Here is a 23,308-nt window from a genome sequence, read left to right as displayed (position 1 = left end):
AGAGTTAATTCCATTTTATTGTTGTCACGCAATCTCCAAGGCAACATAAATCAAGCAACAAACATTTGAAGTACATTATGGTCAATAATGCCAGACGATTCCGTGCAAACGTCAAATCGTGCCTAACTTCAATCAGTGTTGCCAAGGCTCAAAATATAAATAGTGGCCCTCGTAAAGAGGAAATAAAAAAGTAGACTTAATTCAGAAAATTCATGTTACTTTTCTATTCATAAACTTTTGTCTTCTCATTTAATATCTAAGAAACTAAAAGTTAAAATATACAAAACAGTAATTTTGCCTGTAGTATTATACGGATGTGAAACTTGGTCCCTTATATTGAAAGAAGAACATAAATTGAGAGTATTTGAAAATAACAACCTTAGGAAAATATTTGGACCTAAAAGGGATGAGGAGACAGGTGAGTGGAGAAGGTTACATAATTTGTGTTCATGGCCAGATATTATTAGAATAATTAAATCAAGAAGACTTAGGTGGGCAGGCCATGTGGCATGAATGGGAGAGGAAAGAGGAGTTTACAGGATTCTTGTTGGGAAACCTGATGGTAAGAGACCTGTAGGAAGGCCAAGACGAAGATGGAGGGACAACGTTGAGATGGACGTAAAGGAAATCTGTAGGGATGGAAAAGAGTATATAGATCTTGCTCAGGATAGGGACAGATGGAAGACCTGTGTTGCTGCAGCCATGAACCTTCGGGTTTAAGAATGCTAGAGAGTTAGTTAGTTAGTTAGTTTTGACGAAACAATTTACTTGGCTTTTGCATGAGGATAAACTTCAAATTGTGAAGATATGCTCACTGTGGCATCCCAAAGAAGGGCAGAATGGATTTGATTTAGTTTATTTAGCGTTGCTTTTTTGCCACTTTAGCTAATCGCGATGACGAGGATGAATGATGAAATTGATGAAGGGACTTTCACAAAGAATTACCATGCCACGGCATGGATTTGAACCCAGTACCCCTGGCATCTGTACCAATAACCATTTTACCTCAGAGGTCCGTAAGAGGAGAATGGAGTTTCTGTTGAAATTAATATTCAAGTTTAAGAAGTTTATTATGTATTTTATTCTCGCAAGTAGGCCTACATAAATATTTCACAATATGGGCCTCTATATTTTATAAATAACCATGAAATACTTTCCTTACTGTTTCTATATTAAGGGGAGGCGGTAGAATTACGCACCAATTGTGCATTTATTTCAATATCACTCGAATGGGCACTGCTACTAAAAAAAAACCTGGGTGTATCAAGAGTATGAATTTCTCTCCATGTTGCAAGTGGAAGCATTTTTTTTTATGTTGATTATTAAGCTGGACACAATATTTGAAAAATATGAAAAAGAATAATCTGAATCCTATGTATTCATTATGGGGAATCAACTTCAACATCAAGTTACGGTTAATCAAATGGAAGTTTTGACTTTTCTGCTTGGCAATCACTTCTTTAAACTGCCCTCTTCTCGTTGATATCATTTTCTATTCCATCGGAAGTTTGATATTCCCAAGATAACAAATCAAATAATACTCCCATATGTCCAATGCATTTCTCCTTGCCACCTGGCAGTGTTGCCAAACCTGGTGCACATAAAAGAGCTAAATTTCACCTTAAAGTGAGTTAAAACTGACTTTCAAGGAGCTAGATTTACGAAGTGCTTCCTAGAGCAATGTTAGCTGTCGAAGGGGTGGGGCGCTGCATTACCGTTAACTCTAAATTGATGACAATTTATAGTTTTCACCATCTACATCCGGCAGCAACACCCATCTCATGGTCATATGAAATTGAAAATAAAGGATTCCCTGATAACAATATTATGCCAATTTCACGTCAACACGGCGCTATAAAAAAGTAGCTGGGGATATAAGAGGGGGTGAGGCGATGCAGCCCATATACAATGTCACGTGCAAAATGTGTAATCATGGCAAAAGTTGGTCTATGTGGGCCAGAACCAGTGATGGTATCATAGTGAGGCACACGGGGGCGGGTGCCCCAGTTCACAGCCAAACGAGTGCACGAAAGAGCCAGATCTGGCTCCAAGAGAGCTAAGTTGGCAACACGGACTCGGAGGGAAAAGCTGGATGGAGACTGTCCCACATGCCCTTAATGAAAGAATGACATTCTTATAATTACTTGTAAATTGTAAGGTACGTGTTTTTAATCACAATGTCACATCACTTTAAAATCCAAGAAATTGAACGAAAAAGAGCCTCCCATTTGAACATTATGATATGAAGAGATAGCCCAGCATACGCTACTGCTATGAAGGCAATGCGAACTAAATTAACATCCCAAACACATGGCAATTGTGAGACAAGAGTTGTTCATTTTTTCAATCAATCATTAGCATATTTCATGTAGAAAATTGTTTGTAATTGGAAAGAAGAGTACAATTTACTTCTCACCACTTCAACAATGGAAACTCAGAATAATCCTATTTCATTTCTACAACTGTCATTCTTAAGCTCACGCTTGTTTACACAGTTTACATTACTGCTTGCATGCAAAACTATGGGATTCTTTCAGTAATGGCGCACACATACACACAGAATGCATATGGAAAGAGTCTAATGGTGTTGCATCATTTAAGATTTAGAATGCACAAATTTAAAAAAAACAAAAACACATTTTGCATAATTTCCAGGATATTTAGACTGCGAAAATTGGATTTTTGATAAGACACACAGACTCTGGAAAATTATTGGCTGGTATTGGTGATTTAATTTCAATTGATACTTTCTGATACCAATTAGTATTGCTTTAAGCTCCAGATTAAAAGCTACTTATACATTTTAATGATACACCAATATCTCTAAAGTTGTTGACACTGATCAAGTACTGATAAATCTGGTTCATCCCTATATCATTGTGATGATACTTTGAAACAACAACCCCTCCATTAGCTTGCTCTTACTTGAATATCTGAATCAGCACAAAGGAATTGAGTTGAGTATTATACTACAAATTTTATATAAAATGCTATTCAAGGGCTTCATATAACTGCACTCACCTGTAAACTCTCCAATGAGTTTTCACAGTCCGTTGTGTCTATTTCGTTCATATTTACTCCAGATCTTTCCAACTCGGCGTAAGTTCCAAACGGAAGTTTCCCCAAACACTCCAATTTCATTATATGCATTTTTGAGCGCAGGTGCTTTGCAAGATGTCCATGGATACGAAATGCAATCTTACAATCCTCACACTTAAATGGTCGTGGATTATCTGATGTCGGCATTCCAAAAGTAGAATTCATACTGACCTGGAAATCAATACAATATTACAGTTCATTTATCATCCACACTTTATATCAAATGAATATATTTTAGGGACCAGTTTCAACACTTGTGATTTTTATGCTACGAATGTGATAAAAATGTGATAATATTTTGTTAAAACGTATTGTACACTTCTGTTTAGATAAAGTGGCACATACTTCAATTGTCCAACCATATAAAATGTGCCACTTTATGTGAAGAGGAGTGTACACATATGTGTATTGTTAAAACAGTCAGGATTTCAATACTGCCTAGAGTAGTAATCTTATTTTCAGCAGAATTTACTGTTCAACAGTCAAAAACTTTATAGAATATTCTAAAATACACACTTTTAACATCACTATTTTTTTTATAATTACAATCCACACAGTGAAAGAATAGAGCTTGACTTTTTGGTTCAAAATGATGTAGTATCCAACGATGTTGTTGCTTTACCCACAGTCATCAACAACTCTTCTTCAAGCAGTATACACCTATTCATTTCTTCATTTGACCCAAGAAGGTTGAAAAGACCAACTTATGCATCATCTTGATATGCTGTTACGGTTGACAATGCTAGGTGCAAAACTTTCTCGTCCCCATGCTAACCTTGATTGGTTCGAGTGTCAACGCACCCTTTCCTATCCTCGTTCAAAAGTGGTGAATGTTCATTGACAACTCTAAATTCTATGGATGGGCTGCATAGACTAATTTCTACCATCAACTGATTTGGCAGGGGAAATTACTAAATTTTTAGTAATATTGGACCAATTAGCAGTTTGGCTGGGCATATATATAGTTTATGTAAGTGGGGGGGGGGGGGTCAACTTTTGGTATGATTAGGGTTGCTATATTTCATAAGTGAAAATCCGGGACACTGCTGACCGGCAGCTTGTTGGGGGGGGGGGGGGGGGGGGTGTTGCTGGACCCGACAAAGTTGTGTGTATGTACAGTGGGATCCATGAGTAATACCACGCAAATTGTCCATCACCATGTTCGTGCACTTTATTGACCCAATCAGAGCTTCAAGAATTAAAAGAACACTCAAAACAATCTGTTGACAGAAAAATTAATGAAAATAGTCATGGACAATTTGCATAGTAATACTCATGGATCCCACTGTACATATCCATTATCATATTCTTTACACTTCTCTAAAAGAAAAAAATGAGACTGAAATCCACTTCGAAGTATATCAGTAATCTTGCAATTCCTTTTCGGGGACATAATGAACTAAGCTGCTACAGGCCCGTAGCTAGGCAGGGGCCAGGGGGCCTGGCATTGTCATCAGGCCCTTGACATTAGGTAAAACTATTTTGTCAATTCGTTTGCAGTGAAGAGTGAAAATGTAGACAGCAGATATTATTTGCTCACAACTTTGGTGAAGGATAAATTCACAGAGCATGAACAGAGCGACAAGTATTTAGAATTACTTACGTGAAATTTTAAACCACGTTTACCGCAACCATCATGAAAGTATTTAGAAGATTCTCTTCTGTAGACTTTAGATAGTTCCTTCATAGGGGGACTTATTTATCTGTACCTTCAATGACCCTGTTGCGACCTCCTGTTTATACAGAAATCTGTGACTTTGACGTCATCATGAAAATTCCCTCCGCATCTGTGTCAAAAGGTTAACAGCTCCCAAGTTTTAGGAATGAAGAAGTGTTTCATTGCTTCAGCCAGATGGAATGTACTGTAGGTACTATTATTGAATATTGTCCATTTTTTCTTGCATGATATAAATACGTATCTGTATTATCAAAAGTAGTATGGAGTGTGTAGTAAGGGACGATTTCAGTAGCATTCAATTAACACTTCAAGTGATATTTTAAAAGATATAGAAAAATGTAGTATTTGTATATTTCTAAAATTTATGTAACTTAATGGACCCCCCCAACACACACACAATTTGCCTTCATCTAATAATGTTAAACTTTGGAAAAATGGACTTTGGTAACCCTGATAAGCCTTGAGCCCCCCCTGGAGATCAATTCTAGCTACGAGCCTGAGCTGCTATCTCACAATGTCAAAACTTTATTTGAGAACTGCGGACTGAAGAGTGCGGGCACCCAAGCACTGACTGTTTACAGTAAACAGTTTACTATGCAATGGAAGAGATTTGCAACTGAAATTCAGTGCTGCTAGCAGATGGCGGTGCTATCGTGAAGTCAAATATCTTTGCAGCATCTTCTTGTAACTCGATTACTCTTGTATTATCAAGAGGGAGCGGTTCAATGTACAGTTAGATTGTTTAGTGAAATGAGCATTTTAATATTACACATTTAAATGTAAACAAGGGTCAGGAAAGTATAGTCATTTCTTCTTTCCCACCCGATTCCGGGACATTTGTGCATCCCAAAGAAGCTATTTGGGACATCAGGACAAATTATATCATTCCGGGATTGTCCCGGAAAATCCGGGACATATAGCAGGCCTAGGTATGATCAGGCTATCAAAATCCAATCTATCAACCAGCCATCCAACATTTTGACACACTGTTCCAATAAATGACAGATAGCCATTTGACATTTTTGAATAAGCTGTAATTTTGCAATGTGTTGACTGTGTTCAGAGAAACGTAAAGTTTCTACAATTCGTGAATACAATTCCACAAGTCACGCTACTTAGTATTGATACTTTTCCATCCATCTTGTGTCAAACAACTTGAGAATATTATGGTGTTTCCCTGGTTTTCTTGCACTGCATTTTTAAAAACCAAATTCCTTCAAGAAGACTCGAGGGAAAAAATTATAACTGACTTGGTGGACACTCCCATTGCAGTTTCTTATAGCAGAAATTCTGAAACTATCAAGAAAATGCAGACATTTGGCCTGCGGTCCCCATCTGGTGTGTGGAATATCATAATTTCCTTCCTGTCCTATACGTCTCCAATTTAGGAGAATAAAATAAGTCCAAAGAATTTTTTATGAACAAGCGGATAGAACAGGTAATCTGGTAATTTTACTGAACCGAAAGAAGGGGGGGTTGAACCTGTTGAACCCCCCTTAAATATGCCCATGGATGTGGGGTGTAAGGAGTGACCTTTCCAGAGGGCACCCAAATAACAACCTCACTTCCACATATCTTCATCTTTGCAATTAGCGAGAAGTGGCAGAAAAGTGAAGTAAAATAATTCAAAGATCCTCTGAGAGCCAGGCCCTGCCACGCATTTTTTTTATTGGGTGGCACGTATCAGCGCATCCTCACAGTTCTGGGTTAACACCACCAGGACAACTTGCACCAAAGGCAAAAGCGCTAACCATTTGCCTACGTGGGAACCCATTGATGAGCAATATTAGTATAATGGCCAAAGTAACTACTTCAGTAACATCAAATTACTTAATTTGACTAATATTTGTTGACTAATGCCTATGACTATTAAATTCTCATATTCAGAGAGCAATCTAAGGCATTTTAAGATGCCTCAATGAAGAAATTGTATTGGCATTACATGTCATAAAAAGTATTGTTTCAAAGCACTACCCTGAGTCCTAATTATAAATGTACGGTTAAGAAATTTTCTGTAATACCTACCTTATTCTGGTGACTCACAGATCGTTCATGCTTCTGCAGATGGCCCTTGGTCCTGAAGGACACGGCGCAAGACTCACAGCGGAATGGACGCTCGAAGTAATGGATGTTTACGTGCAAACGCAGCTGGCTGGGTTTCGAAAATACCTTGTTGCAGATCACACATATGCTGCGTCCATCTTCTGTGACACTGTAAACACAAGAAGAATTTTTGAAATTCACATCAAGTGCATAATTTATATTTTTGTCTGAAATGTTAGCAACAATGGTTCCTTTTATGCACGCATTCTTAACTAGACCATGCCTATTTTACACTTGACCAATTTTATCACTACATTTGGACAGAAGAGGTGCTCAAAATAACGTGACAATGTACCATATTAATGGTAATATCACAACAGACAACAGAGCATGATTTGAGTCCAAACTATGCAGTGACGTGTTTTTCTCCTACTAAAAAGCATTCAATTTTCCATCGGAATGATTGTGACAGCAGTTATGAAACAAAATTGTGATGTGTATCATACATCAATGTAAAGATGAGATATATCACACATACCTTACAGAGAATAAGGTAAAGAAAATCACGCATTTAAAAAAAAACAATCTAGATATTCCAGTTATGAGCCCAGCCGAAGCTGGTCCGAAGCTCAGCCGATCTCACGTGCAATCATGCTGTTGCTATGGATGATGGGAAACCATCAGCCTCATCCATTCATTGGCTGTATTTCCGGATCGGACACCGTTAGGAGCATTCACTTTACTTGATTTCCTAATCCATTTATTCTTTACATTCTCATCTGTAATGTATGTGCTATACACTCCTCAAAAAAAGTTCGGAATAATGTTATATTAGACAATAGGTGATAGACATGGACTTGGAATGCAACAACACATGGTATCTGTCTGGTGGACATTCTTGTCTTTTCACTGACATATGCCACCGTGCATATCACCTATTGCTAGAGGCACATATTTTTGGTAAATAAAAAAGCAAAATTTCGGAACAAAAACAGAGTCAATTTCGGGTTCAAAAGCGGTAAATAAAATGAAATTTCACTGTTATAGCGGTGAAAAAGCAGTATATAAAATTACATTTTAGTTTTAAAAATGTGAATATAATCCCAAATTCGATTTAAAAACTGCACTATTACACACAATAAACATATCCCTTCTAATAGCACATTACCAGAATATTAAGTTTATTCCTGTATAAAGGAGTCCATTTTTGCTTCTCAAATATTTACAGCAAAATTAATCAATTTTCCATGAATTGCGAAACTCACAGGATAGTTCAGACTTCAGAAAGTGTCGCGTCGGTATATAAACTGTAAATTTCGTGTTTAAGAGTCTATTTCGCATTTTGCAGTTCATTTCGCATTATTTCGTCGCAAAACAGGGTAGGAAAATGCACCTTGCACCTTTCAGAAACATGAAAAATTAACATTGCAATGTGTTATTTCACATTTCGTGTTTTCGTCAAAAACGAAATATGCATGCCTCTACCTATTGCCTATCATAATAATATTCCAGACTTGATGTGCCTAATGTAAGAATATTCCAAACTTTTTGTGAGGAGTGTATATAGACGTATTCTTCAAAAGTCAACATCACTTCCACATCTCAATAACTGCAATGTGCAGCCCTCTGGCATCTGCAATGGCATCAGGACTTGGAGCAAATACAATCTTTTCTGGGGCTTATGTTTCTCTTCCATATATGTTTGTAATTGTCCCTTCATCCCCATTGTTGCGATTAGCCGAAGTGGCAGAAAAGCTGAAAGCTTTATTATTTGTACAATAAATTATAGAGGGAAAAAAAGGACTCCAGCAATAGACATGAATTTTCAAATCAGTACACAAAGAATTAACTGGCTGACAAAACACTTTCACACTGAAAGAAAAACAACACAACCTCAAACTGATGCATTGGAATACACACTTCTCCGTGGAAAAAGGAAAAGAAAGTGCATGCTTGACCAAAAGACTGGGGTGACACAACTGTGAAAACAGCCCAGTCTCAGTGGCGCATATCATCTGCCACTTGCAGCTTGTCACCTTGATTTGGAAGCTCCGTTAGTATACAAGTAAAAACCACACAAAAATTGCATTTTTGGACTAAAAATGCTTTTATCCGGTTTCCTGGGGGAAAGACTGGTCCACATGGGACGGGAAGAGGAAGGTCAAACAATCCTAGCTCCATGGACCTTATTTCTTTGTTTTGGTACATGCTGTGGGGACAACACATCAACTACATGATAAATATCAAATTTCCGCTATCACTCATCTCTATTTGGTATTATTGCAATAGAAATTCTGGGCTGCCACAATGGCATAGTGGTAAAAATTTAATCATCTTGAAATCAAAGCGATCCTGGGTTGGATCCCTGGTGGATGCAAACTGCTCAGTGGTTCAGATCCCACTTTGAACTGTAGGTCCAGTCTCAATTAGCCTATCTGAGTGTAAACCTTTCCTGACAAAAATTTATCATTTCATAAACCTATACAGTGGAACTTCGATTTTATGCTTTTCAGGGGCCAAAACTTAAAATGTACGAAAATGTAAAATCGAGAAAATTTTTATAACATTTTGCTACGTTGGGACCATCAAGATTGAATGTATAGTGTGGGAAAATGTAAAATCCGGAAACTTAAAATGAGGGTTCCACTGAAGTCATAATTTATATATGATTCACATATAAATGCAGTTCAAACATAATTTTCTTTTCTATAAAAACTGATATGCCAACATGGGCAATGATTACTGTATCTTATGCTGCCATACATACCTGGCGTAACTTGAGGAAGGCCCACTAGATGGTGGTAGAAATTCTGCTTTTGGTTTTCCTGGACTCGAAGACAGCGGTGGTGACGAAGGCTGGCCAAACCCAAATTTCCGCACTCCAGAGAACTCTGTGCACTGGAGCACAATGTCCTTTCCAGCTTCGCCAGAACCTTTCAGCAGTCCTGGTCTTGGGACTATTATACGACTGCTGAAATTTGGAGACTCCGGATGAATCGAGTAGTTCTTTTTCCTCGCAGGCACTGGTGCGGGCTCCGACACTTTGGCAACACTAACCGTAGGCACTACAAGCGAACTTGTTGACGTTTTACCATCAGGCACAATAATTTGGGAAAATGGAGGCGGGGATTCCTTCTTACTGCTGTGCGTGGAGTTAGTTGTGGACATGGTTGGTGTTGTGGATGTCATCATATTGCACGACGACATGCTTAACAACGAAGAAGAGGTGTTGCATTTCTTCCAGTAATACTTCTGGCTCTTTGAAGGTGCTTCCATATGATACTGGTGCTGCTTTATGCGAACGTCTTGCAGTGCACGTTCCGTAAGGTAAGCCTGGAGCATGGTGGTTTCCGCAGGGTCCGGTGTGAGACTGCGAGTCGTTGCCGAGCTTGGGATCTTCTCCATCGTGCTGCAGAGTGAGGCGAGCAAAGTGGCCGAGTCCGAAACTGGCGTCAAAATTTCCGAGGCATGTTCGCGGATTGGTGTTGTCGGTGTTCGACTACCAGACACGGGACTCTTCCCCAACGCAAAAGCCGCTGAAGCTGACGGGGGCAACAGGGAAAGGTGCGTGGGCCTCTTCGAGCAAGGATTGTGACTACTGCCGGTACTTAGGTCCATTGGCTGAAGGGTGTCTGGAGCCTCTTCCTTCACTGATATCCTATCTGAATCCGAATAGTCACTTTCCGAGCCAGATTCCAAACTGTCTCTTTCATCTGAACTTCCATCGCCTGAAATAGACTTCGGTTCCGACGAGGCTGGACTTTTAGTCGGCAACAAGCAATCACCACTTTCACCAAGTACGGGGGTTTTGGGTGTTCCAGGAGTTGGCAACCCTGAAATATCACGACAGGATGGAAAGTAATACCTATTTGTATCACTACTACGTAATATCATTGCATTTCTCCGACTCTTTTCCCCTCTGAATTCAAACGCCAGTCTTGTATTGTGGGAGACCTTTTCACGCTCTGTTTGTTCACTTATGACCTTCACGGTTGGAGTCGTTGGAGGTGCAGGAGACACCGATTTGCTGCTTCCATGAGACGATGTTCTTTCCAGTGGCTGGACTGGTTCGCTGTAGGGGTATGTGCTGGGACGAACTGTTATAGGCACTAGCCCAGAATATTGAGAAAGCTGAAGTGAATTACTAGACTGGACACCATCTGACAGGCTTAACAGGCTGCAGGCAACTTCACGTTCATCTCTATCTAGGCCATCTTTTGTTGTGCTGTTTGTTTCGTCTGAACCTGAAAGCATAAATAATAAAAAATATTACAGTTAATTTACTCTTAGTAATATACTACCGGGTGTTTCAACAGAAAAGCCATGATTTCAAATGACCCTCAAAAAAATTTAGTATATTCACAGTAATAATTTGTATATGTTATGATTGACAAAAGTCTAAAATTTAATTTAATTTAGTTTTTATGTGTGTTTTTCAGGTGTTTGTAGTACAGTAGTAGCTACAATAATGGAGAACAGGAGACTTTCACTGCAGCAGAAGATTCAGTTAGTGACCTGGTTTATTGAGTCACGCTCTCTTGTTTCTGTCCAACGACGGTTAAGGCTGGAGAATCTGTGTGCATGGGCAGCATCAACTAAGTCTATTTGGCAATATGTTGATCAATTCAACAAGACGGAATGTTACAGGACCCAAACCGACAGTGCAAACAGGCGAGCATATTGATGAAGTGTAACGATCTGTTTTGAACAGTCCGACAAAAAAATCATTGCGACGTTTGTGTGCAGAATCGTTGGACAATAAACCGGGTCACCAACTGACTCTCCTACTGCAGTGAAAGTATCCTGTCCTCCATAAATCTTAAAATATTAATTTTTTGATGCCAATTCATTGGTACCCGTTTTGCCTCAGCCCTAGTTGTGACGCTTTTACATTATCATTGTTGGTTAAATATTACCTGGATAGTATTTATTTTTTGCCTTGTAATAAGCGTTATTCTAATCTTGTTAACAGTTGCCACTGACACACTTGATCTATAAATTACTATTTTGAGAAATTATACATTTATACAGTGGAACCCTGATTTTACGTTCCTTGGTTGTACATTTTCCCACATTACACATTCAATCTTCATGGTCCCAATAGAGCATAATGCTATGAAATTTTCCCAGACTTTAGGTTTTCATGCATTTTAAGTTCTTTCAACTTGGTCGCCTGAAAAACATAAAATCGAGGTTTCACTGTATTTACATATTATACTTGGAGCTGAGTCGGTGTACTGATGTTAATATTCTTATCAATTCCTGTGAACAATGATTCATAAACATTTTAACAAATTTAAATTCCTGATACAAACTTTAGTTCACTGTGCAAATTTGCTGCACCAACTGCTAGGGTGTTACTCAATATTATTTGTAAAATATTGTCAAAATAGCACTAATTTTTTGTGTACAAATAATGACACAGGCTTCAGAAAGGTATTGACTCAGCTCTAATAAACTAAATACACGGGATGAATAAAAAACTAATACTCTAGCTTTGTAACTAATCAGTAGATGGCAGCACTCACACATACTAGAATCAGTTACTAATTCTTCGATGGCTCCAATTTCATTTCATTGTGTGAATGAAAAGGATGTACAGCTTTAGCTTATGATTTGTAAATCGATGAATGAGTAAGTCCTTGTAGTGTGTCAGTGCTGCCATCTATTAGTAGGAAGAATTATTTTTTATTCATCTCTGTTAATAATCGCAAAAAACTATGACCATGTTTTGAAATACTATTATAAAATTAACTTAACATATTTTGTAAACATTTTCCATTAAGTTATTTTAGCACCATTATTAAAAGGATTGCCAATGAATCCTAACTCAAATCCTTGGTCAGTAAATTCCTGGGATCACAAGTAGAGAGACCTTACGATATCTATACTATCATCTACTTTGCATGTCTTGTGTTTTGTTTACTTGGCACACAGCTTAATATAATATCTGAAGTAAAATATTTTACTGTTACAGACTGGCACTTTGATATAATTCTAAAAGTAAAAAATTTACATATATTACCATTATTTTCTACCCTTTCAATTTGTGTTTTACCATTGAATCCTTCCATGTCAGATTCTACCCTGTTTTTTTTAATGTACGTTTTATGCGTGCCATGCTTTATACCTGATGGCTCAGCATCTTCAAACTGACCCTCATCAACAGGCATTGCCTCCTCTTCATCATCCTCATCCTCATCATCGTCCTCATCTTCATCCTCATCAGAATCGTTTTCATCGTCTGAGCCCCTCGGTCCCTGAAGTTCTTGCTGTAAAATGGAGGGGGAAAATCAAATGTAGATCACCATTTAGGTTAACACCAGAATACAAGTAAATAGCAAGATTATATTTAAAAGAAAACTGTAACAGTGAGAAATGGGAAAGCAGTAATCAAGAATTCAGGTTGATGGAAGAAATAAGAGTGTGCATCATATGAAACAAATTTATTTGTACCCAATGTTAATGACTGGGTGCTTGACCCATGTCTTTCACTGTAGGTTCTGGGTGAGGTCCCAGCAAGGGCATAAGCATTTGTGTGTGTTCTTTAATGTATTCATCATTCATCTTTCATTTTTCGATTAGAATTATAAAAGCGATGTTAAATACGTGGACCAACATAAGGTAAATGTTAAACTGATTTTGTGGTTAAAATTGAGTCTTCACTTTACACACAAAAGCAATGATGAATAGGGGATTATTGTTTACGAATATTTGGAAGTTGATCATATAATGCAATTAGTTTCAGTTCTAAGTATATGTTCCGGAATAACTTAATAACTTTTATTTTAATTTTTCATTAACTTATCACCACAGTTGAAACTAAGGTTACAGTAAGTAATTATGCCACATATAATTGGTAGGTGAACATGTGAAGATAAAGCTGTGTGGTTCCATAATTCGGTTCTCAAAGAATGATCAGTTTCATGGAATGTATTTTTCCCCAAGTTCTGATCAAACTATATGAACGTAGTCAGTTCCAGTCGGGGGAGGGAGAAATTCCAGGAGCTACTTGTAAATTATTTGGATATTATCTAAATTATATTTTTAGTTCCTCCCCCTGCCAAGAGCCAGAATTTAGCAACCAGAGAGGAAAATTCCCCCTCATATCCCCTTCCAAAACCATCCTGGTAGCCAGTGATGTACTTGAAAAATTTTCGGGGGGGGGGGGGGTTTCTAGCAACTTATCTTGAAGCACTGTGATATTATATCAGTTGCATATACCCCCCTCCTCTAGTTGCATTCTAAATAACAAAACAAGCAATTACAACAAAATGGCCTTAAATTAGAAGTAACATGAACAAAAACACTGGTGTGGATATTTCAATTAGGTTACAAAATAACAAACAAAATGGAATATGCAAACATGCATACATGTACTGACGCGGTACCATCTCCACTTCAAACGCCGTACCCTTTTGTGAATGAAGACAGTGGATCTTCGAAATTAATAGGATTGAACCATTAAATTGTGCAACGCGGAATTACGAAATCTTTTAAATTTCACGTAAGTAATTTTAAACCGCGTTTACCGCAACCACCATGAATACATGCACAGGTTGGAGAAAAAAGCTTTGTGAAGTAGCAGATACAATGAAAACAAAAATCTTTTCCCAAAAAACATTACCTTGAAAGTGCATATGGCATTGATCTAACAACATGCGAAGGTTGCCACCAGTATCCACTACAGAGAATTTACGCAATTGTTTTTCTCCACGCTGCATGTATGTATGTATGTGTGTTTCCGAGGGAGAAAGAGAGAGATCTAAGAAATAGAACATGGTGGGCACAAGAATAAAATCAGTTAAAAATTCATGTAAATATTTAGATATTTTTATCAAATTACAATTTACACTTACTTGTCTGGCAAGTGATTCTTCGTCTATCTGACTATCATCTACTACAGTAGGCACAGGTGTAATTCCCAGCTCCACACACTTCTTGTAATGAGCCTTGGACTTCATATGCTTTGTTAGGTTGCCTTTGGTCTTGAAGCTGGAAACAGAACATTAAGTGTTAGTAGGTACTTATTAAAGACATATATTTTGTAGTTTTCCTCATAACAACAGAAAATGATTTGACAAAATAAGCTTTCTCACTTATTTGTAAACTTCCCACGCATTTAGATATATATTAATCAAACAAAAAGTTATTATCATATTACTGGACATAGGTATGGAGGCAAGGCATTTCTGCGCCCCAAAATCCCTCATGAAGTATGTACATTATACATAAAAAAAATATATTGTCAATCTTGCCCTCGCCCCCATATTTACATGGAGTTGGCACCTCTGTTATTGAATACAACAAAATACGAGACAAAGAAAAAGTCAATTAATAGTAACAAAGTAATATAGGATAGTGTATAACTGAGTTAGTAGTTTTGAAGAGTGTCAATAGATAGCAGATTCAAGCTTGATGATAGGTTAAGTGGCAGATGCAATGTGCAGCTCGGTACTGCAAATTGGTTGTACGTAAAACCAGAGAGGAATGCTCTTTCATGGGCAAAAAAGGTTTCCTGCAAAGGATATTCACACAGAAACAATTCAAATAAAAATATATAAATAACTTACGTGAGTGAGTAGGAATGTTTCAGAATGACGTTTCGGAAGTCTGTACTACTTCCTTCATCAGGTAATAAAATAAAAAACTTTAGGTGCCAAACATGGTACCGCGTTATTAAATCGTAAGTTGAGGATTCAGGTTGAGGATGGAAAAGGTAAAAAACTTACGGTGATAGCATAAAAACTCCAATGGAAGTCTTCGCTGGTTAAAAATTCCCTATGTTAAAAACAAAAACCACAACTAAAACAAATAAAAATCGAAGACCTGAATTCTCAACTTACGATTTAATAACGCGGTACCATGTTTGGCACCTAAAGTTTTTTATTTTATTACCTGATGAAGGAAGTACTACAGACTTCCGAAACGTCATTCTGAAACATTCCTACTCACTCATGTAAGTTATTTATATATTTTTATTTGAATTGATAGTGAGTAAAACGCACCATTGTAATATGTACAGAAACAATTACTGAGAGAAGTGTTTGTCATGTAAAGTGGTACACAGTTGCTCTCAAGTTCTCTCAAGAATGCTCAAAAGTTACAACTGAGGACCACCCTGGTCATCTGATGGAGGTTGTGATGGAAGCAGAGAAGTTGGCAATGTTCCTATCTGACAGGCCAGTAACATGGACAGTGCGGTAACTACAATAGGGTTCTAGCCTACTGCACAAATCATGATCGCTTAAATGTATTAAAAGTGTGCTGTTGGAGGGTGCCCAGAGAACAGACTAAGGAACATGAAATATACTGAATGAGCCTGTTGTTGCAACATCTGTTTTCAAACACTTCCGATACAGGTTGTGCTTTCGAGACTGATAAAAAGGTGGGATGAAAGAAAGAAAGAGAGAGAGAGAGAGAGAGAGAGAGAGAGAGAGGGAGGGAGGGAGGGATGGAGGGAGGGAGAGAGAGAGAGAGAGAGAGAGAGTGAGTGAGTGAGTGAGTGAGTGAGTGAGTGAGTGAGTGAGTGAGTGAGTGAGTGTGTGTGTGTGTGTGTGTAAACCAGTGGCGTACCCAAGGGGAGTGGGTGGGGGGTCATAACCCTCTCCCTTACTAAAAAAAATAATATGTACCCTACCCCCTTTTCGAAAATCCTGGGGACGTCACTGGTGTAAACATTACAAGCACTACTAATGTTTAAAAATTTAACATACCTGAAACTGCAATATTTGCAAGTAAAAGGACGGACATCAGTGTGGGTTCTTATGTGTTTCTTCAACATGGAAGGTTTCTTGCATCTGATCCCACATTCCTCACATACATACCGACCACGGCCTGGAAGGAAAGCACCTGGTGAATGCTCATTGTGTTAGTATTTGGTTTGCAACTTGGCACGTGAAGTTTATAATTAAAATAATATTGTATTTTTGTCCTTATATATAAGGGTTGCCCAAATGAAAGTAAGACTTTTGTCGTAGCTTAACTACGCAGAGCTTTGTGTTTACTCTGGTAGGTGGCGTTGTATGTAAGAAAGCATACATCGTATGCATACCTGGTATGGTCTGACGGCACAGTGTGTTGTTTACATGTGCAGAAGCACGTTCGCAACATGGATTCGTCCAAACAGGCCCAGCGAGCAGTTATTCAATTTTTGAAGGCAGAAGGTGTGCAGTGATCTGCTGCAGAGTTTCCGGTGGAAAGTCCTCGATCATCCTCCCTACAGCCCCGATCTCTCGCCCTGCGACTACCACATCTTCGGGGGCAACTAAAAAGGGAAGGGCCACCGGTTCGCCAACAATGCTGAGGTCCGTGATGCCGTTGAAGATTGGTTCCGCAATCAACCACGGACGTTCTTCGCTCAGGGTATACATACCCTTATGATGTGCTGGGATACTTGCTTCGATAGACAAGGTGACTATGTGTAGACGATATGTCTGTCACCCATGGATCACTACTTTTACTTTTACTTCCTGTATGTTTATATATTCCAACCAATAAATCATTACAGAAAAAAAAACAAAGAGTCTCACTTTCATTTGGGCGACCCTTATATTTATATATTTCTTGTAATGCGACTAAGGGACAATTTGAATTAATAGGCTATAATAAAATAATAGTGTAAGTAAACAATTACTCAAACAATGTAATTTTTCAGAAACTTATGACCTGTTATATTATCTAAACATAGGATTACCAAATCGCTGTAAGGAAAATGTAGGACATGCTCTCCCAAAATATAGGACATTAAGTAAAAATGTAGGACACAAAACATTCTCAATAAATAAAACATAGTTCTATAGAACACGTTAGAAAGTAGTAGAAAAATTGGATCAGTTTTAAAAAAATGAATTCTCAATTAATTTAAATGCATAATTTCAAAACTTGCAATCATACTAATCAATGCACCTCTTACTACATGATTTAAGTTGTATTTCTCAGAGAAGACAATTTCTATCAAAATTTCAGGTTTGGTCAAACTATATTTATGTTAGAGTGGACAGTTCAACTCTCTGAAATTATAGGGACCCGTACCAAACATTTTACAGACTTTACAAAAAGAAAAACATTTCTCTTGCGAGTCTGTTGTGCTGATGGTAATGAAAGTACTCTCTCAACATTTGCATTATGACCTGTAATGGCAAACAAATATTCAGCAATTACCGTAATTTAAAATTGTTCCAGAAGTTTCATCTTGGGTAGTTTTTAGTTCAATAACAGGGTGTCTACCAAAATAACACATCCTGGGCCTCCCCGATGGAGCAGTGGTAGCGTTGTTGCCTTGTAATCAAGGGATCCCGGATTCGATACCCGGTGGAGGCACAAGTGGTTCGGATCCCACTTTAAACTGCAGGTCCAGTCCCGATTAGCCTTACTGCGCATAAAGTGGACTTAAAACAACAAAATAACACATCCAGAATTCTTGACTTTTTCTGGACTTTACTAGACCTTTTTCTGTTTTTCTTAACACTTAATTATTCAACCCCTACTTAGGTACAGTTGGAAATTAGTAATTAAGAAAATAAATATTTATTTAATGAAAACCCCTACCAAAGGGCCAGTTAAGATAAAAACTGAAGCTGAATTTAAGAAGAGAATTAGATCTGCTTTCTCGTATTAATTCATCCTGAACTGTGTTTGGCAGACAAGCGAGGCTTTGGCATCCGGACTCACAGCCAGTATAATATTATGTGGGGCTTGTGTTGGTTGTCCCTATATGTTTGTGTATGTTTGCGACTGTCCCTTCATTCATCTTATCTGGATCCTCATCTTCGCAATTACCCAAAGGGACAGAAAAAAATAAAGTAAATTAAACTAAATCAACCAATCAGCCATTATGATAGCAAAAATTATTGACCACAAGAATAATGTATTGCCTTTTTATTGACCTCTTGACCTACTTGTTGATTTCTTTACTTTTTCTTGACTTCTATGACTTTCTTGACTGGCAGACACCCTGAATAACTTTTTTCTCTATACCCCTGCTTTACAATCAAATCATATTGAATATGAATAACAATGGGCAACACCTTGTTCCATCAGTATAAACCCTAAGGCAAGAAATTATGCTCTGGCATTGAACAGTGATGTTATCAGAAAGCGGTCCCAAAACTTTGTTCATTAATTGCTTCCATTTTCCCATTTCTTTAATAGCAGGACAAACTTTTTTTTTCTTTTTGTGCAATGACTGAATCAAAATAAATTTCACTATTGAGTTTGGAAGCGCAGTCCATAGACTTGTAACGTGCATCATTTTTTTCTGTTACGTATTAATATTATGTGACGCTCAAATGTAGGACATTTATGATATTTTTCAAATTCCTCCCGGACGCCGGACATAAGGCTAAAATGTAGGACATGTCCAGGAAAAACTGGATGTCTGGTAACCCTATCTAAACATCAAGCTCCAATGTAAAGCTTAGAGCAACTAAATGACAAAATGAATTATTTTTGGACACAACTACGCTGGCGCCACCACTAGAAACATTTGGCAGTGAACAGCCCAACTGATTCACTTTCACTAGAAAAATATGGATTCTCTTTTTTAATTGAGGAGAATAATCTCAAAATAGATTTATTGTGAATTATGTGGTGTGACCAAGAAGAAACACTTACATTAGGTGTATAATAACATTAATAATAATACATGTTGTTATCACTATAATCATACCCTGAATGATCACCTTTAAGAACATGTTTATTATCAATCATATATTACACAATCTGCAATGAAATGCAAAAAAAAATTCTAATGAATGACTGCAAAAATCACCAACTTACCTCTTCCTCGTACATAAATGTACTCCTCGTTGGATTCAAAGCCACCTTCAAAAATCTTCACACGTTTTGGTGCTTTTTCATTTGTAGTTACCTAAAAATTAACACAAAAAATATTTTTAATTATATTTAACTGTAAGTTTTCTTTCAAAATTATTGGCTGATTACCAGTGAGAAACCATTCAAAATACACTACAGAGATAGTCAGAACATGAAATAACAAGGAAAATTAAACTATTTTTTTGTCTGCTGACTGTTAATGATGAACTCTGATTGTGAAGGCAGACAACACTGCAATAACCATCATGAGAAACAATTTCAAAAGTGCTACCTAATGCCATACATTAAATATACATCATGTATGTTTAAAAGCCTTCAGTCACTGTTTGAACTGAACTTGTGGGACAACACCCCATTTGCTAAGCAGGTTTTCATTGAATAAAATGTGGTATTTCTAAATTGGGTAGTTCAAAATAGCCCACTATAATTTCAAGTTGGTTGAAATCTACGGTCGCTCTATATCATCAGCCAATAGTTGTTTAAATCATAACAATGGTAGCATTCAACTAGTTGTAGATTTGCCTTTCTGTGTAATATCCGCTGCACACTGAACGCACAAAAGCAGGTGTGGAGGTGAGTCCCACACATTCTCAATTTTGTTCATAGTGGAGGTGATATAATTGGCAACACACCCACACAACCCTTACTTCCACCCACAGTTGGTCTATTCAGAGACATTGTCACAAAAAATTCCCACCCTAATCACACATCTTTAATCTCCCACATGGCCATCTCATGTCCTACTGAAGAGAGTTCCACATTTCTGTATACTTTACTCATTTTACAACAATAAGGATGAATGATGGATGATTTGATGAAATTAAAGTGTTACCAGGATTCGAACCTAGAACTCCTGGTTTTGTCAAATATTGTACTAAGCACTCCATCACTAGCTGACAAAATGATAATTACATTTTTCAAAAACTATAATAAAATAGTGTTACTCAACAAATTTATAAGGAAACTCGTATAATTAATTTCAAATAATAACAAAGTATATAAATGTTCTCTTACCTCAAGTGAATCTGTTTTGGTCCCTGCGTTAGGCGACTGATTCGTATTCTCACTTCCTGAATCATCATCCCTGTTCTTCTCTAAATTTTCACCTTTTGATTTTTCTTCATTCGTTCCATCGGCATTCTGTTCTGTCTTACTTTTATGTTTTCTCGCCTTCCAGTACGAAGAATGTGTCAATATCATTGGTTGGTCCACGGGTTTAGCAACCATGGTGCTGGAAGGCCTATGTCTAGAGTCATACAAGGCCATCGCTTGACCAGGAGTCAGTCCAAAAGGGTTAGGTTTCGAATTACACACTTGCCAATTAGAATACATGGAGAGCTTTGGGTTTGTGTTTTGAGGGACGTACATTGGTTGTGGTCTGTTGTTGCAGCAGAAGTAAACTCGAGTAGAACATTTAAGACCAAGATATGTATAAGCGTGACCATTTAAATATAGCTGACCGTATGATTTTTTGGGTCGTGGAGTCTCGGGACTTACTAACGTCATCCCTGTGAGGCTGTTTTTCTTTATTTGGTACGTCCCTGGCTTCAAAGGAAGCGAAGTTGGTCTAAGGAATTTGCTTCCGGGTTTTTTACCATCCGTTTTCTCTTCTTTGATAGCTGAAGTCTCCATTTCCAGTACTGGAGATACACTTCTTGATGGACTTGAAGAGGCTGGGTCAACTTTTATACTTGGGATTGTTGTAATTGACTGAGTTGTGGTTGTTTGCACATGACTAGAGGTTGTAGGAGCTGGTGCAGGTTTAGTTATTTGACTGGAGATAAATTCTGATGATGTTGTTGTTGCTGCTATTATTTTGGGGGCTTCCTTAGAAGGGCTGGCCAGGTCGAGAGGTTTCTGTGAAGCATCTCGTGGTGATGTAACATTTGAACCTCCGCCAAGACTCTGAGGTCCTGGCATTCCAGGAACGTAAGGGATTGGTTTTCCTGCATGCATTATAATCCCAACGCCTTCCGGATATGGTGTTACCGGAGATTTCAGTACTTTCTCTGGTGGAAAGCCATGAAGCAGTGGTGAACGAGGTAACGTCAGAGGATTGTACGCTGTAATATTTGACAGAGGGTTGAGGGACGCATCAGGGAGAAACGAATTGAAAGGTACAAATGGTAAGTGACCAAGGGTCGGAGCTGGGATGCCTGGAACAGCCAAATTAGGAGTTGGGATGTTCGGAACAATGGGGAGAGAGACTGCAATTAATTTAGAGTCAGGATACACTGACGTCGAGGATGAGTACTTATGGGGGTTTCCATGAAAATACTGAACCGTGGGAGACCCAACGACACTTCCATTTTTAAGTTGGTGCTTCATGCCGCTTGATGAGCTCATAGTGTGAGCAGCTGCTGTTGAGACAGTCGATATGCCACTTCCAGTTTTCTGATCAGTCTTCTGAACTTGTACGATGGTGCCACCAGAGTTGAGTCCTGATTTGGCTATCGTTACAACAATGTGAGAGCTATTCGCAACATTTCCCGAGTTGCCTGCACCCTGGTTATTTTGATCCGAGCCCGATTTATTCTGAGACATGAGAGAGGGATTTGGAATCGTAAGAACAATATCAGACACTGGACTCTTTCCACGGAGAGGATCAATTCTAAATGTCTTAGTTTCTGGACCATCACAGATTTGAACTTCTCCACCAAACATCTGTAAAGAATTTGGTCTCATTGGGCACTTAGACAATTCCTCTAAAGAACGGAGGGTTGTTGTACCGGAAAGGCTCCCTGTGGACAGTGGACGAAGGTCAGGGGATGCCGAGGAACTGTGTGGTGTTTGTGGAACAGGTTGGAGGCTGGTGTCAACCGAGAGTTCAACCACACGTCTCTTCTTTGGAGGTGGTTCTCTTTCCGAACCATCGCCTTTCTTTCCACGGGCTGCTTCATTTTTGGAAACTTCTTGGGTTTTGTGGTAACTTTCGACCAAAGGTGTATTACCCAGCCAGGGTCCTGGAGAAGGAAATGATGATGCATCTTCTCCACTTTTTGCACTGTCGGGGATCTTCACATTTGCAGGTTTGGGTCTTCCTTTCAGAATTGTGCCTGCTTCTTCAACTTTCTTCTCTGGAGTCCTTGGACTTCTTCCTGGACTGTGCTGAGGTGAAGGGGAATGAGACAACTTTGCCATATCACCTTTACAATAATATAAGTGGTGGATTTCCAGGTTCTCAGCATTTCTGTAGGAAATTTTACAACGAGAGCAAACAAACTGAGCAGAATATGTCTCGTCATGATTGTTTGGCTTGGAGACAGTAGGGAGGTAGACTAATGGTAAGGATGTTCCAAGGTAAGCCCCAGCTTCCATCAACTCCGTTCCAACCATTGGCGCATATGGAGAAAGTCCTGATGCAGCTCTTGATTTAAGAAGCAGATCTTTAATAATTGAGCACTCGGGATTCTGAGGGTGATAGAGCTTGTCGTTATTCTTCTGTAATATTTCACCAGGAACATTGTCAAGTCGGGGAAACTTACTTGGTTGACCCCATGTCCTCAAAAGATCTCTAACTGAGTTGGGTTCCTGGTGCGACCCCCTCAGAAAGACATCTTTTGCGATGCATTTCAGAATTATTATTATTAGTGGATAAATTTAAAGGACCAGACTGCAATTGAGGAACTGGAGTAGACTCTCTGACAGGAA

General features: G+C 38.3%; 1 protein-coding gene across 1 annotated transcript in view; it reads right to left on the bottom strand.

Annotated features, from left to right (window-relative positions):
• The window catches only part of shn (zinc finger protein schnurri), a 129,418-nt gene that overhangs the window by 15,621 nt on the left and 90,489 nt on the right, over positions 1-23,308 (bottom strand). The window contains exons 4-11 of the mRNA XM_083127893.1: positions 20,672-23,254; positions 19,601-19,691; positions 16,537-16,657; positions 14,680-14,815; positions 12,951-13,092; positions 9,588-11,064; positions 6,803-6,989; positions 3,022-3,270 (exon numbers count right to left, since the gene is read on the bottom strand). Coding sequence (XP_082984019.1) covers positions 3,022-3,270; positions 6,803-6,989; positions 9,588-11,064; positions 12,951-13,092; positions 14,680-14,815; positions 16,537-16,657; positions 19,601-19,691; positions 20,672-23,254 — 4,986 coding nt within the window. The remainder of the gene's footprint in view (positions 1-3,021; positions 3,271-6,802; positions 6,990-9,587; positions 11,065-12,950; positions 13,093-14,679; positions 14,816-16,536; positions 16,658-19,600; positions 19,692-20,671; positions 23,255-23,308) is intronic.

Source organism: Lepisma saccharinum, chromosome 8, assembly GCF_977018435.1.
Source record: "Lepisma saccharinum chromosome 8, izLepSacc3.1, whole genome shotgun sequence".
NCBI lineage: Eukaryota > Metazoa > Arthropoda > Insecta > Zygentoma > Lepismatidae > Lepisma > Lepisma saccharinum.
The sequence above is the reverse complement of the archived record's forward strand: the minus strand, read 5'-3'. Positions and strand labels throughout refer to the sequence as shown.